This window comes from Dasypus novemcinctus, chromosome 7 (assembly GCF_030445035.2).
Source record: "Dasypus novemcinctus isolate mDasNov1 chromosome 7, mDasNov1.1.hap2, whole genome shotgun sequence".
Classification (NCBI taxonomy): Eukaryota; Metazoa; Chordata; class Mammalia; order Cingulata; family Dasypodidae; genus Dasypus; species Dasypus novemcinctus.
This window is the reverse complement of record NC_080679.1, coordinates 16590697-16614005: the sequence shown is the minus strand read 5'-3', so window position 1 is coordinate 16614005 and position 23309 is coordinate 16590697. Positions and strand designations below refer to the sequence as shown.

The window sequence follows — 23309 nt, the reverse complement described above, 5'->3', positions numbered from 1 at the left end:
TGACCTCAGAGTTGCTGCTTCCCTTTCTATTCTTTCTAATTCATCTCACTTTCCTCCAAATTCTCATGTTCAGCCTAAAACCACTAACACCTAATGAGACCCCATCACCTATTTTTTATTCACGTTTCCTGCAAGCTAGTTAATAAACATTTGCTTGGGCTGATGTCTTCATTACTGGAACATAAGCTTTTTGAGGACAGGGGATCCACACACATCATTGTTTCTGTCTCTGAGCTCAGGGCACAGTCTTGCACAGAAGAGATTCTAAATGTATACTCGTGCATTGCTTAATGGATCCAGACTTCTATGATTAAAATGAACAAAGAAACATTCAGCAGAGCGCCCTCCCTCATAATACTTGGTTGTAACTCACAGGTTAGCCACTAGGTGTCACCATAACTTCACTTAAACCCGCAAGCTCCACTGCACGACCAAAATCATTTTGATAGCATCTCTAGGATTCTCCCCTATTAGAGGGAAAAAGATTGTTGGCGATGAGGAAGAGTTATCAAAATAAATAAGGAAAAGGAGTTACTCAGAGTGGCTCCTGGTCTCTTCTCACTGTCGGCAAACTCATCCACTTCCACGGGGTCACCTGCACCCGCAGCCCACCATTCCCCCACGTCTCTCCGTAGCCCAGACCTCTGAGGACAGGTCACATGCCCGCCGACCTCGAGCTCTTCCTGGCCCAGCTGTGCTCCCACATGCATCCACACAGCTTCTTATGCCTCGGCCTGGAGTCTCCCGGGGCCTCCATCCTCCCACCCCCACCACCCCACAACAGCTCCCCGCCACCCGGCCCTATCAACCATGCCTTCCAAAGATTGCCAGCAGGGATCCGCTCACTCTGCCTCCCCCGCCACCCTGCCAAGCCCATCTGGGCGCCTGCTGGAGCCTCCCAACGGGTATCCCCTAGTATTGCCTCCCCAGTCCCTCTATTTTTCCAAACAGCAGCCAGAATGATCTTATACATTCAACCTGCTTCCTTCGTTCTTAAAAATCTTTCAGAGCCTTCTTATCATGCAGTCCAAAATCCCCCAAATCTGCTTTTTAACCACATTTTGTGCCACAAGCCCCGTTGCCCAGAGTGAACAATCTTTTCTGGCCACCTTCGAGCCCCTCTGACGTGCCCGTCGGTCTCCTTCCCAGTTCTGGGCAGTTGAATGGGCCTGAGCACTCCCTCCAGGTGGCTCCAGGTAATTCCAGTTCCACCAGGTCAGAGCTGACATGTGTGCCCACTCCTCCCCCCACTCTCCACTCAAGCACACACATTCCCGTGCAAAAGCAGTTACTTCACCTGGTAGCTTGTAGCATTGTACCCAGGAAAACCCGTCTGTAATCTTAATCCATTCCTGTGGGTGTGAACTCATCATAAACAGGACCTTTCGATGAAGCTTCTTCAGCTAAGGTGTGGCTCAACTCAATCAGGAGCCCTTGACAAGCATTAGAAAATTCAGACATAGAGAAAACCACAGGAAGAAGCTGGAAGTTAACAGAACCCAGAGAATCCAGGAGAGGCCACCACATACACTGCCTGTGATAGGAAAGCCAAGGACCAAGGGTGGCCAGGAGCCAGTCCAGAACGCCACAGTGTTCAGGGAGAAAGCATTGCCTTGCTGACACCTTGGTTTTGGACTTCTCCTAGCTTTAAAACTGTGGGCCAATAAATTCCCATCTTTTAGGCCGACCCATTGCACTGTAGTTGTTTTAGCAGGCAGGAAACCAAAATAGTCACCAAATTGCACCCAGGTAAAACCCTGTACTGCTCTTTTATAGTACTGCTCACTGTTGGAATTTCCTAACACTCTATTTCTTTGATGTAAACTCCAGGAGAGCAACGGGCCTTTGTCTCCTCTTTTCACTGATGTACCCCAAGCTCCTAGAACAGGGCCTGGCCCTTTTTGCATACCCCAGAAATAATAGCTGAGAGTGAATCTCATCCTGTCTCTTCTGCTGGGCTCTGAGGTCCAGGATGCGGGGGCTTTCCTCTCTTCTTTATCACTGAGTTCTCATAGCCTAGCATGCAATGGTCATTGTTGGATGAATGAAAGAGCACTGTAATTCTTTGCAAATAAGAATGACAAAGAAGTAAAAAAATAAGCACTTTGGGGACATAGCTATTTCCCTCCAGAATTCTTGGCCCTAATTGGTATTTGAAAAGATAAATTAATTTTTCTTTTCTAAAAACTTTATAATTCAGCCTTTTAACTAATTTGTCAGATATTACCCTTGCACCAGAGAGGTATTCTTATCACAAATGCCACTTCTCATTTTCCAGTACAGAACAGCTCCCCTAAATACACCAGGCTTTTTGATGTACCTGCCTTCCTAGCCCTTGTTTCTCACCAGTAAAAGGCTTCCTCTCTGTCTGTGAGATCCTGGCCCCCTCGAGCTCGGCATGGCCCCTCCCTGGCTGACCTCCACACCCAGCCTGGCCTCAGTTCACTCTTGGCCACGGAGCCCATCATCATAGCTGTGGAATTGAACTCTACTTGAGGTGACCAAACACAATGCCCCAAATCAGTGAAAACTGAATGAGGGACTGACCAGCCCTGATATGCCAAAAATCTGCCCTAGACCCAGGCTGCAGCTGGAATGCCCAGGTGAGGTGTTGTGTTCTCTTGTTTGGAAAACACTAGAGCCTACAATGTAAGCAAGCTGGTTTTCTCACCTGCTTTCTCAGGCACGAATTCTAAGTTTAAAGACAGAGATTTTTCAGTGTTCTGAAAATGATGTTAGTTAAGGGTATTCTTTGTTAGTGACTTCCATGTCTCCTGCTAGGGTTATTAATAGGCCGGACAGTCTAAAATGACAGGTATGTATGCTCCCTCCATCCCTCAGACCTCCCACGCCCTGTTCAGAAATACTTCCCCAAGTGCCTACTTAAGAAATCCTGCAGCTGAAGGCTCATTCTTTCAACCTTTGCAAATGTTTCATTCTTCAAAAATCAAGGTTAACATTCTGGAGAGGGGGAGCATTTGAACCAGCTAAGCCAATGTCATGAACCGGCAGCTGGAGGGGCTGGATCCTGCCAGGAAATCTGTTTGTTCAGCATGTTTTAGGAAAATTCTGAATTCTGCTGCCTTTCCATGACAGATGCATTGTTCAACTTCCCACAGTACCCAAATGCCGGCTGCCCCATCCCCATTCTCCTGCACTGAGGTTCTCTGCCAGTTCCCTGAAGGCATCTCAGACAAGGATACTTTTATCAGAGTGGTCCAATAGCAGCAGAACGAGGTACACACATAGAGCTGGCTCTCGGAGAAGGACACAGTGAGGTAAACAACCAACAAGGTAAGGAATTGGTGACAGACCAAGTTAGCCAATTGAATAAATAATTGCTCTGAACCATTTATCAGGCTACAGTTATAGGATGTACTAGAACACAGCTGCATGAGTGATAAAGAGGTTGTCTTCCAGAACTTTGTGTGCAAATAAGGTAATGATATGAAAAATGCTAATAATAATTAAAGTCGCCCAAGTAAATTCCATTTTTATCATGGAATGCAGGCTCTCAGGAGTATAAGAGACAAATGAAAGAAATGGCAGGAAAACATTTGTACCTTTTTTAGTGATTTAAAATTCCCCTAGGAAAGACTAACTCATTAATGTTTGATTTTGGTTATGAAACCAAAAAGATTAAGATGGTTCTTTAGTTTCAAGTCACTTGACCTCCTTGTACATAAAACCACCACATCATAAAGTTTTGTCCACTAACAGCTGCCAGATACCCTTGAATAAAAAACAATGTGGATGTATTTTATTCTGGAAACAACTAGAGAAGCTGTCTTTATAATCATGCTAACTACTAAAACAGAACTTATAAAAGGCCCCATCTTTGTCCACAAGGGCTTGAAATTTTTCCTGCCAGGAGACAACCATCAAAACATGTAGTTTCTTTCTTTGAAAATGATAAAGAGTTGATCAAGAATAATTTAAAAACCTATCTAACGATACCCCATACATAGCTTTAAAGACAGTCTGTAATGAGGTTTGGGAAGTGTTAGGGCAAAGTCACAAAATATTTTGGAAGCAACTTAAATAGCGCCATCCAAGAAAAGCCCTGCCCCATATCACAGAACCATCAGGTGTCAGAGCTTGGGAGAGAAAGGAGCAGCCCTCTAGCTCAAGTCCTTTCCCAGGTGAAAGTCAGAGGAGAGAACCTTTGACATTTAAAACGTCAGAGCACAGCACAGGTGGTGATTTTTCCTGATGTTCTGGGTGCTAATTCCTGGCCCTAGCCGAACCACCCACCCCCACAGGAACTGAAGCTTGAAAGATCACTCATTTAATAACAAGTTTACATAGCAGGTGTGAATAGGCAGAGGCTGGCGAGTGCACCTCTTCGCTAATTGGGTTGGCACTCTTCTTGGATGGGGCAGGTTGCTCTCCAGACCCATGGAGAACAGCCTGGCAGCCAGCTCAGGCGCCCAGCCCTGTCCAGCCTGTAATCTGTCCTTGAATTCATTGATTTATGTATATTAGCTTCCTGTTACGTGTCATCTATGATATCTGTGATAAATGCAAGGAAGTACAAATAAATGACCCCCCACTATGCGTCCACTATGGCCCAGGAGCCGGGACACACTTCTTCATGCGTCCTCATGGCCACCCTCCAGCAGCAGGTGCTCACCACCTCGTCAAGACGTCGGGCACCTCCACACCCAAACCCAAGCCAAGCCCCGGGGTGGGGCACGAGAAGCCCAAGTGAAGAGGAAAACCTCGGTGCTGGAGAAGCAGAGAGGGCCTTGTGAGAGGGTCTTTGGGCAAAGGCAGCAGAGGTGGAGGCAGAATGGACGTGGGAAGGCATTCCAGAAAAGCGTAGGAAAGTGCAGAATTATATTCAAGGAAGAGTGAGCTGCCCAACCGATGGGGCTGGAGAGGATCAAGGGGGGAGTAATGCCTGGTTATAGATGAGAAAATAAGTCTGGGTGAGCCTGTGGGCCTTGGTGGTGGCTTGATGAGACTGCACTTTACTCTCCAGATATTGGAGGAGCTCACCGTTGGTGACCCCTTATACATGTCCCAGCTCAACTGCACACCCTCACTTCCATTGCCAGTTAAAACTAGCAAAGCACAAGGCCAGCCGTGCTTCTCAGCAATTGCTTTAGATGCAGCATTTTTAATTTGGGACTTGAGTAAACTACTCACTGAGGCATTAACCCAGAAGACAGGAAGGCTTTCCTTCTTGGGAATCCCTGGCCATGCTATCAGAAGGCTGCTAGCTTCAGCCAGATCCCAGCATCCTCCGGAATTTGCTATCTTCTTATTTTTGTAGTCCACCATGGGCCATCAGTGCAGCTCAAGAGATGGCACGGGAGCTGCTGGCTGTTGAGGACTTGAGAGTGCCCACATCTGAAACCTGCCCCCAAACAGGGCCAGGCCAGCCTCCCGGATCCTCATCTGCAAAGCATCACCACCGACTTGCCGCCTTCACACCGGGAATCCATCTGGGTCCCAACAGTCGACTGGTTTCCAGTTCACCATCCCTGATCATTCGGAGAAGGCCATGGGCTCAGCAGGGCCCAGTCATCACCGTGAGCCTCCATGATCCACGGAGCCCTGAATTGTACTAGCGACGGGACAACACGCTCTTACACACATGTCGATGCATGTGATGGTTTAACAACCCAATGAAATAAAAGGGAGAGGTCCCGGGGTGTAAATTTGAGGGAACTCCAGCTCAAGGTCACAGAATTAGGAATAAAACCTGGGTGTCTGAATCTCCATATCGTCCTCTTGTCACAATCATGGAGCAAATGCTGGGGCGGAAGTCAGAGAGCTTTAAAACTCTTGGGAATTCAGGTTCCTTGTATTGACAGATGGAAATAATACCAATTATGAGGTCAGAGCAGGATTTACCTGCCTCTGTGCCGTCGACACTTTGGCCTTGTAGTTCTGTCATGTGGGGCCATCCCGTGCATTGGGAGATACTGAGCAGCATCCCTGGGATCTCCCCTCTAGTGCCAGCAGTATCTCTCCCACACCAGTTCTGACAACATTGCCAAAACCACCCCTGGTTGAGAAGCACTGAATTGGAGAGCCAGGTTTGTAAAAGTACACAGTAGAGCTGCTAAAACAAGTCTCAGCCGCATTTAAATCAGAAGATGACACCAAGGTAGTCTTCATTAAAGCAATTCTTACTCGGTGATTATTTTCTGGTCTTCCCACCCCCCTCATGCCACAGCTGCTGGTCAAATTCCTTTTTTCTTAGGCCTGGAGCTCAACACATCTTACATTTAGATACACTGATTTTGTTTCGCATTTGTCCAGTCTTGGTGTGTTTATATGAACAGCCTCATACAAATTTCTGGCTTTTTTCCCCAAATACTTTGTACATTTACTTAAAGGGATAAAATGCTTCCTATGTTGCTAGATTTTAGTGTCCTAACATTACTACCTTGCAGCGTCAGTTTTCAGACTGATCTTGACTGAACCTTACTTTTGAATGCCATGCACCACCCCGTAAGATCGATTTGGGCACATTTCATAAGAATCACAAATCTGAATTGAAAATTGTCCACAGCTTCTAGAATATACTCCTTTCCTGTAAGATTGCAGAAAATTTTTAAACACATGAAGTGTTTTTCTAATTTTTCAGCACAAATGAATTAATAGATTGCCAGCTGCTGCTGTCTGAACGTAAGCGAGATGCTCAAAAATGTTCAAGAGATAGGATTCTTGGTAACCAGGATTCACTGTAACTAAGGTTCACGGTAACCAATATCCACATTAACCAGGATTCTCAGTACTCTGGAGTCCCAGTAACGTTGCAAAAGAGAAAACCTTGCATAGTCCTCATAAGCATGGTTCTGGGTGGAACTGAACAAGACGCTCACCTCCTCGACTTCCGTCCCTTACACTGTAAAGAAAGTTCCCCCAGAGCGTCAGTGCCAAGAACCGATGTGCCGATGTACTTAGAGTGTGCAGAACAGTGCCCAGCACATAACAGGCAGGTGATAGAGGAGGCTCTTGCTTCTATCACAGAGCACAATTTCTCAGGATTTGAATAATAAAATCCATCTATTTTAGTACATGGTCACACAACAACATTGTGAGTGTAATTAATATGACTGAATGGCAGATTTGAACATGGTTAAAAGAGGAAATTTAAGTTGTATATATGCTCCTGGAATAAAATTTTTTTAAAAAACCATATACAACAAATTGAACCCTAATGTAAACTATGGGCCACAGGTAGTAGTGTAATTATAATAATATGGTTCATCAATTGTAACATGTACCACACTAATGCAAAGTGTAAATGGCAGGGAAAACTGCAAGTGAGGGCAAGGTATATGGGAATTCTGCACTTTCCACCTGATTTTTCTGTAAACTTACAACTTCTGTAATTTAAAATAAAAAAGAGGCTGGTGGCCAGACATCTGTAAGAGACAATGTTAAAGTCAAACAGTTACCTTCACCCACTGTAAAACGTCTCAGAGCCTTTAAAGTATTGATATGACACATGCATCTACAAGATGGTGAACCATTTGACACCAGGACCTTTTCTTCAGAGGACAATTCATGAGACTAGTGACATACAGAACACAGGATGAATCACTGCTTCCCAAACACTCCTAGGTATGACATGCAATCTAATATTATTATGTAATACTAATATTATATATTTATATAATTAGGTATAAAAGGCATAAACATGATACAAATATGGGGCTCCTTAACACTAAATATTTGCAGTAGTTCAAAATGCAGTTATGCTGTCCTTGTTGATTTTTGTATCACTTACCCGAGACCCTTTTTCAGGAAAGCACTGGCAAATGGAACAATCTCTTCCTCCACAAAGTCCAAAATATTTCTTTCCACCCTGAAAAGTGAAGCATCTTATTTAGTATATAGTGTTCATCACTTAGTTGGGGAACATGGTATATACATTAAAACAAGCACTCCAGGTTTACCCAACTCATGAGAATCCTACAGAATACCTTTACCTTTCAATTTGGGAGAAGAAAAGACCAATACGGATAGAGGAAAAGGCGTAGAACTTAAACTGTGACTTAATAATCAAGAGGTTGAAACTTCCAAAGCTGTGAACACTGTGGGAAAAGAAGCTCCCAAAGTTGTGGACACTGGGAGGGAAAAGGCACCTGTCTCCTGAAGTCACTTTGCAATTTCTCTTTCCTGGTAGGACTTCATTTATTACCTTATGAACAGTCTTAGAGCACAGACTATGTAGTTAGAAAAGCCATAGGTACAGAGTCTAGTTTACATTAAAGTCTGTCCTTTCTTTAGGACCCTCTTGTTTTACTGCCAAGATAGCTTCAGGAATGCCTCTCTTGTTAAGTCCTTTCTGGCTCAAGGCTCCAGTCACAGCCTTGGGCTTCAGACTCAAGTTGTTCTTCCAACAAAGTGCTGAACTCCAAGATGGTTTCTCTGATGTGTCCCTTGACCAGACATTTCTAGAACTTGAATGAGTTTTAGTTAACTTTTCTTCTAAACTCTTTAGAGTGTCAGCACTACCCCAAACAAATGCACATGTCTAAATTTTAATGCTTCCCCCAAACAGGTACACACGTACACAAACACATCCTCTGGGGAGAATTAGCACCTTGTTCCCACAAATCTCCATTATCTATATTCAGAGTAATCAACCACTTCAATACAAAGTGTATTCCTAGAGTAACAATTTCCGGAAGTAGATTCCTTACAGACAGTCACCATGATGCACCTGCAATGAAAACATGTGCTGCTCATTCACAGACTGGGGTTGTGAATTGGGAGAGAGTGGTAATTTAGGCCCCCAAGTAGTGGTAAAGCAGCTCACCTTGGCTGGGACTGTGATAGATTAAATTTTCCCCCTCACCAAAGACATGTTCTTAATCTTAATCTCTAGTCCTAATGGTGTGAACCCATTGATGATAGGACCCTTTGATGATGTATTATCAGTTAAGGTGTGGGCTCATTTGTGAACAGGATTTGCTAAGATCCAATATAGAAGTAGCCAACTAAGTCAGGGTGTAGTCTTAGCATTACTAAAGGGCATATAATTAAAAGAAACCAGAAGCCAGCAGTCAGGGAAAGATATAGGAGGAGACCAAGAATGTCACCATGTGATGGAGGTAGACATACAAGGTAAGAAACACCAAGGATTGCAGCAAGCCAGTGCCAGAACATTAGAGATTCCAGGGACTTTGACCCCATCTTAATTGAGGACTTAAAGATTGCGAAGCCATGAGACAATAAGGTCCTATTGGCTAGGGAAACCCATTGTGTGGTATTTGTTATAGCATCCCTGGCAAACTAAAATAATGATCTTGCCTTGTCCAGCCCTCCCTGCAACATCATATATTAATGATGTATTTCTATCCTTGATAGATTTTTTTCAACTCAATGCTATAAACTTAAGTTTTTAGCTTAATGGATAATGGGGAAACATAAAAAAAGTTGAGCTGATATTAATAATTCTAATACACATACATACATACATACACAGATATGTATTTGCATACATGTGAATATATACACACCCATATATATTGTATAAATGCATATATGTAAGTATATGGGAGGGAAAGGAGTCTGTACAACATGTATTTTTCCTTTCAATATCACAATTTAGATTTCTTTTAGGGAGAAAAATATGCCCACACACAATCCAAAAGAAAATATATTTAAATTAATCATTAGAAAACAAAGATGTTAAAAATAAAACCCTTGTGGGTACTGAAATTATATAAGGACTTGAACCTTGACACGAGTCAAGCAGTTAAATAATTTAAGTTAAAAAAATGTATTTGAAGTTTCCGAAATACATGCCTCTTGAGCTTTAAGTAACATTATCTCTGAATGCAGAAACATTAAGTTCAAAACCCTGATAAGGTAAAATAAAAATGTCCAGGGCTGAGTTGAGACACCATGAAATCATGTAAAGTAACTTATCTGAACTTGTGGGTTCATTTAAGGTTGGGATTCATTACTGTGTGTTCAGTAAAAATATCAAAACAACCAGAGAAAAGAGGTCAGTTGATTAGATGGCTTGATAAGAAAGGCAAGTTTGTTATTTTTTTTTTCTTTGACTTTGCCAAGCACCACTGAGATGTTTGTAGCAAAATTACATTTCAGGAAATAATAGACTTAAAACAGATTAGCAGATTCTAATAAAGAAATAGGAATAGTTACACTTACATAAGTCTTTGATTTGTTCAACAGAAGAAAAAATCAAGAGGTGATTTTAATCTCTAAATATTTCTTCTAAATTAAGCATTCCCATTAATGTCACTTTAAATAGGAGAGGCATTCATAGAGAAGAGTCTACACCTCAAAAATAGATTGTACAAATCTCTTGAAAAGATAAAGACAATAATTTGGACAACCAAACATTTAAAGTAGGAACCACATTCACTGGGAAGGCAATATTCATTTATATGCTCAAAAATCAATGCTACTCTTCTTCAAAGAGAAAAAGAAAAAGTCACTATTTGTTTTTTCCGTGAGTATTTTAAACAAATATAAGTTGCATAGAAAATTCAAGAAAAGAAGCTTTATTATATAAGGTTAATAAATTGTCCCACATTTGTAACTCCATTTTCTTTTTTAGAAAAAAGAAAATGCACATAATAAAAAAAAATTCAAATAGTACTAAAGGGTATAATGGAAAAAGAAAGAAGGGGAAGAGCTCCCATTTCCCCTTTCAGAGACAATCACTCTCTTCAAAGGCGTGTCTGGGCATTTATAAGCATATTCACATAAGGATCACACACACACACACACCTTTTTGGGATTTTGACCATTTCATTTTTACTCAAATGGCATATTGCTCTGAGCCTTTTCATTTTCACATAATGACATGTCTTCAAAATCATCCTGAGTTAGTATCTATGGATATCTTCCAGACAATGTCTGATAAATTGTTTAACCAGTCCTACTGATGGACACTTAAGTAGCTCCCTGCTTTTGCTACTGAATACCACTCTGCAGTGAATATTCTTGTGCACTTATATTTATTTATAAGTCAAGTAAATCTGTGTGATAAATTTCTAAAAGGGGAATTACTTTGTCAAAGGATATGTACATTTAAATTTCTAAAGGATAATACCAAATAGGCTTCCTGAGATAGTGCATCAATTTAGTATCTCTACCTTTAAAACTCAACTATAGTGAAGACATTCTCTGTATGAAATCTCTGGAATCTCTGTGTACCACAAAGCTGATAGAAGCATTCAGAGTAGAATCCTCTTGGTTCAGGAATTATATTCATGCATAGGAGACATAAGGAACAATGGGAGTGAAATTTAAGACTCTACAGATTTTTCATAATAGAAAAAAGGAACATAAGACAGAAAAAATTGGGGAAAGAGGGTAAGAGAAATAAAACACACACACATATTTCACAGTGTGTTTATGTTCGTTATTTCAGATGATGCATTCGAACGCATGTGAACTAAGTTGGGCAAGTCTTGTCATCCCTTCATACAGGAGAAAACCAGGTCTCAGATAAGGTCAAGGATTTGCTCAGATCACACCGTGAATTACTGACAGAACAAAAACTAAGGGCTCTTCATTCTTTGACCATGTGCTTTCTGCTCCTAACTTGTAGGAAAAAAAGAAAGGGAGGTAACTTTCTATTTTGATTTGATTTGAAAATGTCTATAATAACTAAAATCACAGAAATTGAAGGGGATGGACAGATAGAGCTGTGTTCCCATAGTTATTTAAACCAGGCTAATGTCTCAAGTTCTATCTGAATTATAAGCAATCCATAGTGGGGTTTTCCAGAAACTCTGAGTTTGCAACTTAATAACTTAGATTCTTTAGTGAGGAAGCAAAAGAAGGAGAGCTTATTACAGAATGTTCCAGGCTTATCTTTCTCCAGACTTAAAATGTCCAAGTTTAATCTTACACTTTTTGATTTAATCTTGAAATGACCCAGCTGCCTCCTGTCCTTCTCTAAAAAACATTCAGGAAAGGGTCACTCTGTGGCTTATGATAGATACAAGATAAAGAAATCACCAATACCTAGGCTAGATAGTAAGCTACTTTGACTGTAAAATATAAAAGAAACTGGAGTTCAGCTACTCCAACCCTTCATTTTACAAAAGAGAAGACTGAGTACAATAGAGAGCTGTTTAAAATTCTAACAAAAACAACACATGCAGCAAAGTGCATTTTCAATATGCAATCAGAGTTAATTAACGTACTTACCCCATATACATGTTGTACAGAAAAAACAATAAGTATAAGTGACCTAAGGAAGAAACAAAATCCAGATTAATTTAAATTATTCTCATTTTCATGCAAAACAAAATAGAAGAATAAATGAATAAATTCTTGGAAGCCTCTTTTTATCTCTAACAGGCTGCTGCCACCAGCTGATTTGTCATTAGTGACAAGATAAATGTTATTCTCCCATCAAGAAGTTCTGAACCCTTCTAATGGATCCCTCATGGTGCTGGGTGTCGTGGGACACTCTGAAGGTGTAAGGGAAAATAAGAATAGAACTACATTGGGAGGTGGGAATTGCAAGTGCCTTCAAATAGATAAATGACTTAAAACGGTCTGTAAAGAGAGTGCCAATAAATAATATGGGACTGCTTACAAGAAGAAGCCTTTCAAAAAGAAAAAAACATAGATACGTTATCTTCAGCTAACCGCAGTGTTCCGCTTCTGTGCCTGCTCGCTTGCTTGCTTATTAGCAAATGCCCCTCTTCCTAAAGCTATAAAACCACCCCTTCCCTGAGACTCGGGGCTGCTCTCTCCTCTGCAGAGGAATGAGACAGTAGCCGGGCAGCTAATAAAGCTCTCAATTGGAACTATATTCAAAGTCTGAGTCTGGTCAATATCACTGGTCTATAACATTGGTAAGATTTGAATGGATAGAGGAGTGAAGGGACTCAAGGTGACAAAAACTAGAGGAAAAAAGGCAGAGGCGACCTTGTTCAGGGATAGCGTGGAAACCAATGTATCCTAGGCACCATTCCTGGAAGGCTGGAAAGAGGCAGGATCGAAGGAAGCCTAACTGAGAGAGGTGTTGGAGGGGAAGGAATTAATATGAGATATTTAGGGGAGGGTTCAAGACTCCAGGGCCTTACATATGAGGCAGAAATTGGACTTAGTGTGGTCAAACCATAATTGGAGTAACTTATTATTACAAGCAATTTCTGACACAGGAGAAACACTATAAAAAAAGACCACTAGGCATTTGCACTTATTTGCAGAGGGCTTCTATTTTCAAAGAGCTTCCTATCCAGCATCTCATCTGATCCTTCCAATAGCAGTGATGAGCTGGAGCAGCAGGTCATTTTGGCTCCACGGATAGTCAGGGAGCTGACGCCCAGGCAGGAGCCGTGATTTCTCTGCTGTCCTTGTCCTTTAGTCTGCGTAGAGCCTTCTCTCTGGAACCTCTTGTCCGAAGTGAGCCTTCCTTTTCCTTCCACACTACACTTCCCTCTGGCAAGGTAGTCGTTTCTCTAGCGTTGAGATGTTGGCAAACACTATATAAATTTACAGAGGCATGCCTCTGGGACTTGGAGACTGGAAGACTTAGGGAAAGGGTTATTCTTGCCTGTACTTACTGACCTCCCTTCTTCCCAGCCATTCTTTTGCAATTCATGGGAATTCCACTAATGGCCCAGTTATTAGTTCTGAGCAGTAACTAAATAGATTAAGAGAATAAAAAACAAGAGGCAGTGTGTCTTAGTTTCCCAGCTGCTAGGACAAATACCACACAATGGATTGTCCTGAATAATGGGAATTTATTGGCTTATAATTTCAGAGGCCAGAAGTCCAAATCAAGGCATTGGCTAGAAGATTTGCTTCCTGCCAGGGTCAGAAGCATTCTGGCTGGATGGAAACCCTTAAGTTTGTTGGTTTTCCTGTCACATGGTGATGCCCTCTCCTTTCTCTTCCAGTTTCTTGCTGGCTGACAGCTTCTAGCTGCTCCCTATGGCTTTCTCTCTCACATCCAATTTTCCTTCGCTTATAAGACATCAGCCATGTTGGACAAAGGCCCACCCTCATTTAATCTGGGAAAAACTAACCGATAACATCTTCAAAGGTCCTACTTACAAATTATTGACACCACAGGACCAGGGGTTGGGACCTCAACATGCATTTTGTGGGCAACATGGTTCATTCTACAACAAAGCATTAAACACTGAGAATAAACCATTTTATATCAACTTGAACGTGTATTTACGACTGTTAAGTGGGTTCTTATCACTCTGAACATTTATAAATAAGGATACACTGCATCTCATGGCAGTTTTGGCCTCCACATATATAACTTCATTAAAGCAGTTATCCACTGGGCATGTTATCCACATTTTACATAAAAGCAAATGGAAATATTGGCTGGCATGCTCAGAAAGCTGCAGGCAGAGTTGCATGAGGGGCCGCCAGTGTCAGGTTTTAATCCTTGCCCCATGCTCTGTTTGTTCCTTCTGCTGCATAGATTTAAAAATAAGAAAATTCTTTTTTTCCCTTCAAACACCCATCCTCCATTAAGGTCACTTTGCAATTTCCTCCACATCCACTCTAAAAAAGTAAGGTTTGGCCACATGATAAAAGTAAATATAGTCTCATTCCTACCACCTTCTCCTTCTTCCGGGCCATCAGTACCTGTTCAATGGCATCAAAATATTTCATGTTTTTCACTATTTAGTATTTCCTTGTCTTAATTCCCAATACCTTTTTCTTTATCACTTCTTAACAATCTTGTTGTATTGGTTTCCTTAGCTACTATAACACATTCTCACAAACTTGGTGGATTGAAACAATGTAAAGTTATTCTCTTAGAGTTCTGGAGATGAAAAATCCAAAATGTGTCTCACTAGTGAAAATGAAAGCGTTACCAGGGCTGCATTTCTTCCGGAAGCTCTAGGGAGAATCTGTTTCTTTGCCTTCTCCAGCTTCTTAGAGATCACCTACATTCTTTGACTGGCAGCTTCTTCCATCTTCAAAGCACTGTGAAGAGTCTTTCTCATGCTGGATGGCTCTGACCTCTCTTACCATCATCTCATCTCCTTCTCTAACCCACCTGCCTCCCTCTTTCACTTAAAAGGATGCTTCTGATGAAGTTGGGCCCTCCTGGATAAACCAGGACCATCTCTCCATCTCAAGGTCAGCAACCTTGATTTCGTCAACAACCATGGTCCCCCCAGCCATATAAGATAACAGCGTCACAGGTTCCAGTTGGGGGCCACTTTCCGACTTAACACACAATGAGGCGCTTTGTCCCAACTCCACTAGCAACACAAGCTATTGCATTATGTGCCCCCACCCCAAACCTCTTCTTAACTTTTATCTATTTCTGCAGCTCTGACTCTATTGTAAAAAGGACCTTTTCAAGGCATTATTTTTAGCTAAGGAGTGGCCAACTGAATCAGGATGGGCCTTAATCTTATTACTGGAGGCATCACAGAGAAGGCACTGAGAGAAAACTACATGGAGGAGCAGAAGCCAGGAGTCAACAGAACCCAGAGGAGGAAGGAGAAGAGAACGCCATGTGCACTGCAAGGTGACAGGAACACCAAGGACCAAGGATCACCACAGGCTCAGGGAGAAAGCATCACCGTGAGGACACCTCAGTTTTGGACTTGAACCAGTTGTAAAACTGCGAGCCAATAAATTCCCATGGTTTAAGCCAATCCATTGTGCAGTACTTGTTTTAGCAGCTGAGAAACTAAGACAGGGGCCTTGCTGCTTGGGCATCCGGGAAAGTCTTGCCATTCAAAACCAGCAAGTGAGAGAGCCAAAGTCTGGCCTCAAGTTGTCCCACTTCCCGTTTGGTGATTATGTGGGTGCATTCTGGAGAGAGCAGACAGAGTTGGTACTTAATAAAAATTACTCACAAAAGGGTAGACATAATCCATAGATTTCTGGAACAATTTAACTTTTTGACATGCGAAACATTCAGATAATTTTTACCCAGAGAACAAAAACTTAGGGCAAATTGCTAAATAAAAGTAGGTATCACCACGCGGACACTCACCAGGGATCTGTGGCCAAGAGCTTGCTCCATCTGAAACAGCACCTTAGTAACGCCATGCACAAGGGTCACTTCACAGTCACGTCTTGGTACTTAAAAAAATTCCCGTCAGGCTTCCCTTCTCTTCCAGAAGACTCTCATTTAGAGGAAGGTTCTATGTCCTGGGTTTCAACTCTATAAGTTAAACATAAATATATCTCTTAAAACACATTATGTATTGTGATGTAGAAAATAAGTGCTTTCATTATTCATAATTAGTGATAGAAATATTTTCTAAAAGGGGTCTTCAAGATTTTTTTACATAATAACAACCTTTCTTTAGTGATGGTTAAACTGAATACATATGAGTTTTCAAATATATATATTTTTCATTTTATTGAAGTATATCACTCACACATAAACATACATAAACAATAAGTGTATAGTAATAGTTGTGAACTTACAAAACAAACATATATAACATCATACACGACTCTCGTACCTCACCCTACCATCAATTCCTTGCATTGCTGTTAAACATTTTTAACTAATGATTAAAAAGCACCGTCAAAATATTACTACTAACCAAAGTGTTTTCCCCCAACCCACCCTATTATTATTATATTATATATTATAATAATTATATCATTTATATATGAACATACATAAACAATAAATGAATAGTAAAAGTTGTGAACTTACAAAGCAAACATGCATAACATCATACAGGGGTCCCATACATCAACCCTCCGCCAATACCTTGCATTGCTGCGAGGCATTTTTTACAAATTATGAAAGAATATTGTCAAAATTTTACTAGTAATTATAGTCCTTATCTTACATTTGGTGTATTTCTCCCATAACCTGCCCTATTATTATTTTTTAAATGTATTTTTATGACAGAAGTTGTAAACTTATAAAACAATCATGCACATATACAGAATTCCCAAACAACACCTCTCTATTAACACACCACACTGTGGTGGAACATTTGTTACAAATAATATAAAATCATTTGATTGTTACCACATCCATAGTGTACATTTGGCACACATCTTCCATACTGCTGCATTATCAAAATAGTACATCTTTGGAATAGATGCATGAATATTATATTATTACTGCTAACCACAGTTCATAGGTCACTCCAGTTGTATTTTTCCCATGCTTCTCCACATTCCTACCACCCCACAAGAGTGATGTACATTTGCTCTAGCTAACAAAGGACACTCTTGCATCTGTATCATCAACCATAATTCTCACCCACCTCTTAGTTTCCGTGCTATTCAGTTCCTAGATTATTCTCTAGCATTCTGTCAACTGGTATTTATATACCTAGACTACCATTTTCAGCCACATACCCATTAATAAACTAGCTGTTATTCGCTATGTGCTACCATCCACTCTATACATTTCCACACATTTACAGTAAAGCTAATTAAAACTTCTATATACATTAAACATCAGTAGTCCATCTCAGTACTCCCCTTATCTCATTTAAGAATCCACCACCTACCACCAGGGCTTGAAGATATTTTCCTAAAATTTCTTCTAGAAGCTTTTTGGCTCTTGCTTTTATTTTAGGTTTTTGATCCATTTTGAGTTAATTTTTGAATAAGGTATGAGGTAGAGATCCTCTTACTTTCTTTTGGCTATGGACTTCCAGTTCTTCTCGCACCATTTTGCTGAATGAACTGTTCTACCCGAGCTGTGTGGGTTTGACAGGCTAGTCAAAAATCAATTGACCATACATGTGAGGATCTATTTCTGAACCATCCATTTGGTTCTATTGGTCTATGTGTCTGTCTTTATGCCAGTATTAGTCTGCTTTTTACCACTATAGCTAGGACGCAAACCCATGGCCTCCCATATGGTAGATGGGAGCCCAACTGACCGAGCCACAGCCACTTCCCTCAAATGTATTTTTAATAAATGGAAAGCTGTATATATAGTACTTGCATAAAAATAATTGTTTCAGTGCTGACTTATGTGGAATTTTCTTAATAAAGCTATTTAGTCTTTTCCCTTGAAAATCCAAGTTAAAATTCACTCAAGTGTTTGTTTTTTACTTTTAGAAACTTTAAGAAAGGAACCCTTATAGTATAGAAGTATACAATTTTGAACATGTATATCAAATCCATATAAAAATATTTCTATGTAAAACCATGTACCTATTGTGGAATAGAGTTTGGCAGTTCCTCAAATAATTAAACAAGAAGTTAGAATATGACCCAGCAATTCCACTCCTAGGTATATATATCCAAAAGACTTGAGTACATATGTTCACAGAAAACTTGTACGTAAACCAGTAAATGGATAAACAAAATTTGGTATACACATACACACAAGAATATTATTCAGCCTTAAAAGGAATGAAGTATTGATACACGCTCAACATGGATGAACCTTGACAACATCACTCCAAATGAAATAAGCTATACATAAAAGACCATGTATTGTATGATTCAATTTATATGAAATAGTCAGAATAGGCAAATCTATAGAGACAGAAAAGAGATTAGCTATTGCCAGTGGCTGGGAGGAAAGGGAAATTGGGAAGTGGTTTTTCTTAGGGAGTGAAAGAAGTACTATGGAAATAGAGGGTGGTGATGGTTGTACAACATTGTGAATATACTAAAAACCAGTGATTTGTACACTTTTTTTAAATTTTTTTAATTCATTTTTTTTTTTAAATATTACATTCAAAAAATATGAGGTCCCATTCAACCCCACCGCCCCCACCCCCCACTCCCCCCACAGCAACACTCTCTCCCATCTTCATGACACATCCATTGCATCTGGTAAGTACATCTCTGGGCATCGCTGCACCCCATAGTCAATGGTCCACATCATAGCCCACACTCTCCCACGTTCCATCCAGTGGGCCCTGGGGGGATCTACAATGTCCCGTAGTTGTCCGTGAAGCACCACCCAGGACAACTCCAAGTCCCGAAAACGCCTCCACATCTCATCTCTTCCTCCCATTCCCCGCACCCAGCAGCCACCATGGCCACCCTTCCCACACCAATGCCACATTTTCTCTGTGGACATTGGATTGGTTGTGTCCATTGCACATCTATGTCAAGTTGGGGCTTAGATTCCACATGGATATTGGATGCACTCCTCCTGCTTTCAGTGGTAGGCACTCTAGGCTCCATGGTGTGGTGGTTGACCTTCTTCAACTCCATGTTAGCTGAGTGGGGTAAGTCCAATAAATTAGAGTGTAGGAGCTGAAGTCTGTTGAGGCTCAGGGCCTGGCTATCATATTGTCAGTCCAGAGATTCAAATCCCCTAGATATATCTTAAACCCCACCACCAACTACAATTCCAGTAAAGTAGCATGAAAGTCTTGTGAAAAGAGATCCCATCTGAGTCCAGTTCCATCACGCAGAAACACCAGCTCCAAAGAAGGGCCATCTGACATGGCAGTGAACCCCATCTGCCATGACCATAGAGCCCGTGGGTCTCTTTATCCCTCAAAAGAACCAATACCTGGGGTTGTATCTACTTTATCTGTCTCTTAGACTCTGCTCAGTTGTGCATAAGGGCAATCCTTCTGACAACCTCCAGACTCTTTTTTAGAGACTCGTAGCCATATAAACTCATTTCTCCCTTCCATTTCCCCCTTACATTAGGTCAAACAGCATTTTAAAGTCATGTTATTATATGTAGACAGGGATATTCTGCTGATCCGCATTGAACCTTTAATTCAAGGTCATTTTCTAGTTGCATCTTCAGCTGGTATTTGGTAGTGATCCCTCGGTGCCACGGAGGCTCATCCCCGGGTGTCATGTCCCACGCTGGGGGGATGCACTGCATCTACATGCTGAGTTTGGCTTCGAGACTGGCCACATTTGAGTAACATGAAGGCTGTCAGGAGGAAACTCCCAGGCACAATGCTGCTCTAGGTCTTGTTCTTATTGCAGGCATATAGGCTCACAAGCATAGTCATTAGTATCAGGAGCCCACTGTTGGACCCTCATTCCTTCCTGGTTCTTACCATTGCACCTGGGCGACTCCCACTGCTCCCCTAGGGATCTCGACAGAGCCCCCCCGGACAGGAACCCAGTAGCCCCCCAGCTGTTGTTTTTAATTGTTTCCACTATGAGTATATCTAAACATTACCATGCACCCTGGACATATGCCCTGTATAACTCCCTGTCAACCATATATAGCCTGTCAATAACTTCCCATGCCAGTACTCCTCCGCCGCCATTGTTGAACCACTCTGTGATCCAAAACTTCACATAAAGTGAATCCCAATATAATGTCAGGTTCCCTTACAAGTACAATGGAATATAGCGATGAGTTTAAAGGTTAGATCTAGAGTACATATTGATTTGGAAAATTTTCTACATCCTATCTTTTTCTTTTCTTTTTTCCTAATTATTGAGCTTCTCTTCACAAGAGTCTTGGATCACAGTAATTCATATATACAATATACAGTACTCCCACACATCCACCATAAAACCTTTTCCCTTCCACAGCGATAATCTTTAAACTTATTCATATCATATTTACTGAGACTGATGTACAGACTCTGAAACAATAGCTTTCAAACAAGGTGATATCTGTGCTTACAATGTGGTCCATACTTTAGGATATACAGTTTTCTAAATTTTTTAGTTATCCTATGTTTTACATTATGGTTTACATTATTAGTCTGTCATCCCCTATATGTTTTTGGTGTAATATTACATGTTTTATATTCATCCTCGTGTACTCTCGCGAAACTCCTCCCTTGCCCCCACATTTACCTTGGTTCCATCCATTCAACATCCATTTTCCCCTCTCCGATTTGTACACTTTTTAAAGGGTTAAAAATGGTGAGTTTTGTGTTGTGAATTTTATCTCAATTTTAAAAAATGAATAAAAATATTTTTCAACCTAACTCAAAGATCTCTTTTACTTTATTCCAAGATCTCTTTGGCTCAAAGAATTGAAATTTAAATCATCTTAAAATCTTTGGCTTCTCAGAAGACCTGCACCTGCTATGAGAACTAGGTAGAAAGGAAACAGAGTGTCTTCAATGTTACAAGCTATTTTTAAATTTCTGGTTGAAATCTGGGTATTTTAATGTCATATTTATATGAGACTAGTTTTCCAAATAAGTGGTAGAACAACATTCCAAAACAACAATTTCAAGATTAAAGAGACAAAGAAGCATTTTGAGTACCCAGATCAATTCCCATCCCTAGATCCACAATTTTAAGCACATTTTTAGTTCCATTTTAGAAGGAAGATGCAATGAAACAGTAATTGTTTTGCAAAGAAACACAAATTAGTTTGAATTATTTAAACTGTGTTAGATATTTCAAACCATCCACCATAGAAGAGGATGTGCAGCCCAGCTGTAATCCTTACAATTCTCAGAGAACTTTCTTGCCCTCTGGGGCAATGCAGCATAGTAACATTTGGGATGGGTAGCATGTATACCTTTTTTTTTTTTTTAAGTAGGAGGAAAATGATGAAAGAGGTTAGAACTCTGACCAGAGGCACATTCACAGACAGGCAAATTTAAGAAAGAATCCATATGTCAGCTGAGGACCTGGAAATTGATTCCTTTGATTAATTTTCCAAGGTCAATCTTTTGGTCTCCCAAGGGCTCATGTACCTCAGTTTGAAGAGCTCCACTCTGGATGGGCTTCCAAAGGTCAAAACCTGCCTCCTGCACATTTTACCTGGAGGGAGCTTGAGATGAACGTGTGTGCCCCTGACACACATAGTCCCCAAACAAGTCTAAATGAGCGGAGACCCTTTGTGCCTCTTAGGCAGCTCACAGCTCACTGCTGAATGGAGCATCTGCTCTCACTCTCCACCAGACACCATCAGCAGTGATGTGCACAGTGCCGGACAGATGACAAAATGCCATGATATCCACAACAATACATGAGGAATGCAGGGTTTCCTTTGTTGCAAAGTGACTATTACAAGCATAAAAACCTTTTGACTCCACCAAGCATTGGACTGAACCAAACAAAATTATTCCATCACATTGAACAGCCTCCCACTAAACTCCTTCTCATAAATAAATGCCTGTCATCGTATATGACTGGGTGAGCCAGTGTTTCCTTTCAAATCGATCGCTAGTGAAAAAAACAAAACAAAACAAAACAAAAAATATGGTCCAAAGCGCTGTGACACTAAAACATAATCGGACAATAGCTCTAGAAGACTGCCTACTTAGGAAACTTGTGCAAAAGTTCTGTGGCTTTCAAAGGACATACTTTATTTTACCAATTCTTGTTATCAGGAAGTGAGAGTGCTCTATAGACTGTTGACTCAGTCCTGCTAGACCCCAACTTCAGTGAAGCAGGGGCACAGACAGGTTTTCTCTCATCTGATCCTGTCACCTGAGCTACAGTAAAAGGATCCAGATAAGCATCTGACCCAAAGGTAACTAACACAACTTGGTTTAGTGACATAGACTTGGCTCTGGACAAGTCTCTTGAAGAGCTGAAATTAGAAAATTGATACTAGATGAGGATGCAGGGGGAAGGATGCATCAACAGATGCTTCCAGGTAGAGTTAGGCACTAAAGGGCTGGGTGAGGCCAAACCTGAATCTGGAGGAAGCAGATAGGTTCAGTAAGCACAGAGAGCCAGTTTCAAGAGAGGAAACTGCGGAAAGAGAAAGAGAGACGATCTCATAAGAGAATGAAAGGTTAATATTCCCTGATGCAAAGTCTCATAATAAATATCCTTAATCTGAGCAAACTGATCTGTGTAGCCAACCAAGCCCTATAGAAAGCACTGCCCCCTTGCTGTGGTCTAGAGGCTACAGCACCCCAACAGGGCGCCCACTTGGTATGTGCCTTCCTCCTGAGGGAAGCTGACGCTAAGCCTCCTGGACTGTGACACCATCACCCCTCACCAACCCGAGTAAGGTCTACAGGCTCCTTCAGTAATTTCTAACATGTGTGCTCAGCATATACCATTTTGTTATGTTCCTCCAACTCTCTGGAAGTTTTTCTTCATTTCTTTATGAAAATTCCTGTGGCTCCACATCCCCTGGGACTCCTGATGATTCTCTGCCTGAAGTTTTCTAAATGCTAGATTTGGGGACAAGGTCTAAGAACTTCCAAATCTTTATCTCCACCAGAGGATTTATTTACTCTGCAACCCAATCTCAAAAGTAAATACACCTGCTGGAGTTCTCATCACTTTGGGGGATGAGGAGATGGCCAAGATTGGGGGACCAGATAAACAGTAAAATGAGTATTGGACTCTTTTATCAACATCAGCGACAAGTAGTAACAGAAACATAAATTCTTTTCTCTTCCTAAGTGTATTAGTCAGCCAAAGGGGTTCTGATGCAAAATGCCAGAAATTGGTTAGTTTTATAAAGGGTATTTATTTAGGGTAGGAGTTTAGAGATACCAGGC

At 41.1% G+C, this 23309-nt stretch overlaps 1 protein-coding gene across 3 annotated transcripts in view; it reads right to left on the bottom strand.

Annotated features, from left to right (window-relative positions):
• COL4A4 (collagen type IV alpha 4 chain) overlaps positions 1-23309 on the bottom strand; it is a 156963-nt gene that overhangs the window by 113542 nt on the left and 20112 nt on the right. For all 3 annotated transcript variants that reach the window (XM_058300015.2, XM_058300013.2, XM_058300014.1), the window contains exons 2-4: positions 15950-16120; positions 12163-12205; positions 7751-7828 (exon numbers count right to left, since the gene is read on the bottom strand). In XM_058300015.2, the coding sequence (XP_058155998.1) occupies positions 7751-7828; positions 12163-12205; positions 15950-16005 (177 nt within the window). In that variant the 5' untranslated portion in view covers positions 16006-16120. The remainder of the gene's footprint in view (positions 1-7750; positions 7829-12162; positions 12206-15949; positions 16121-23309) is intronic.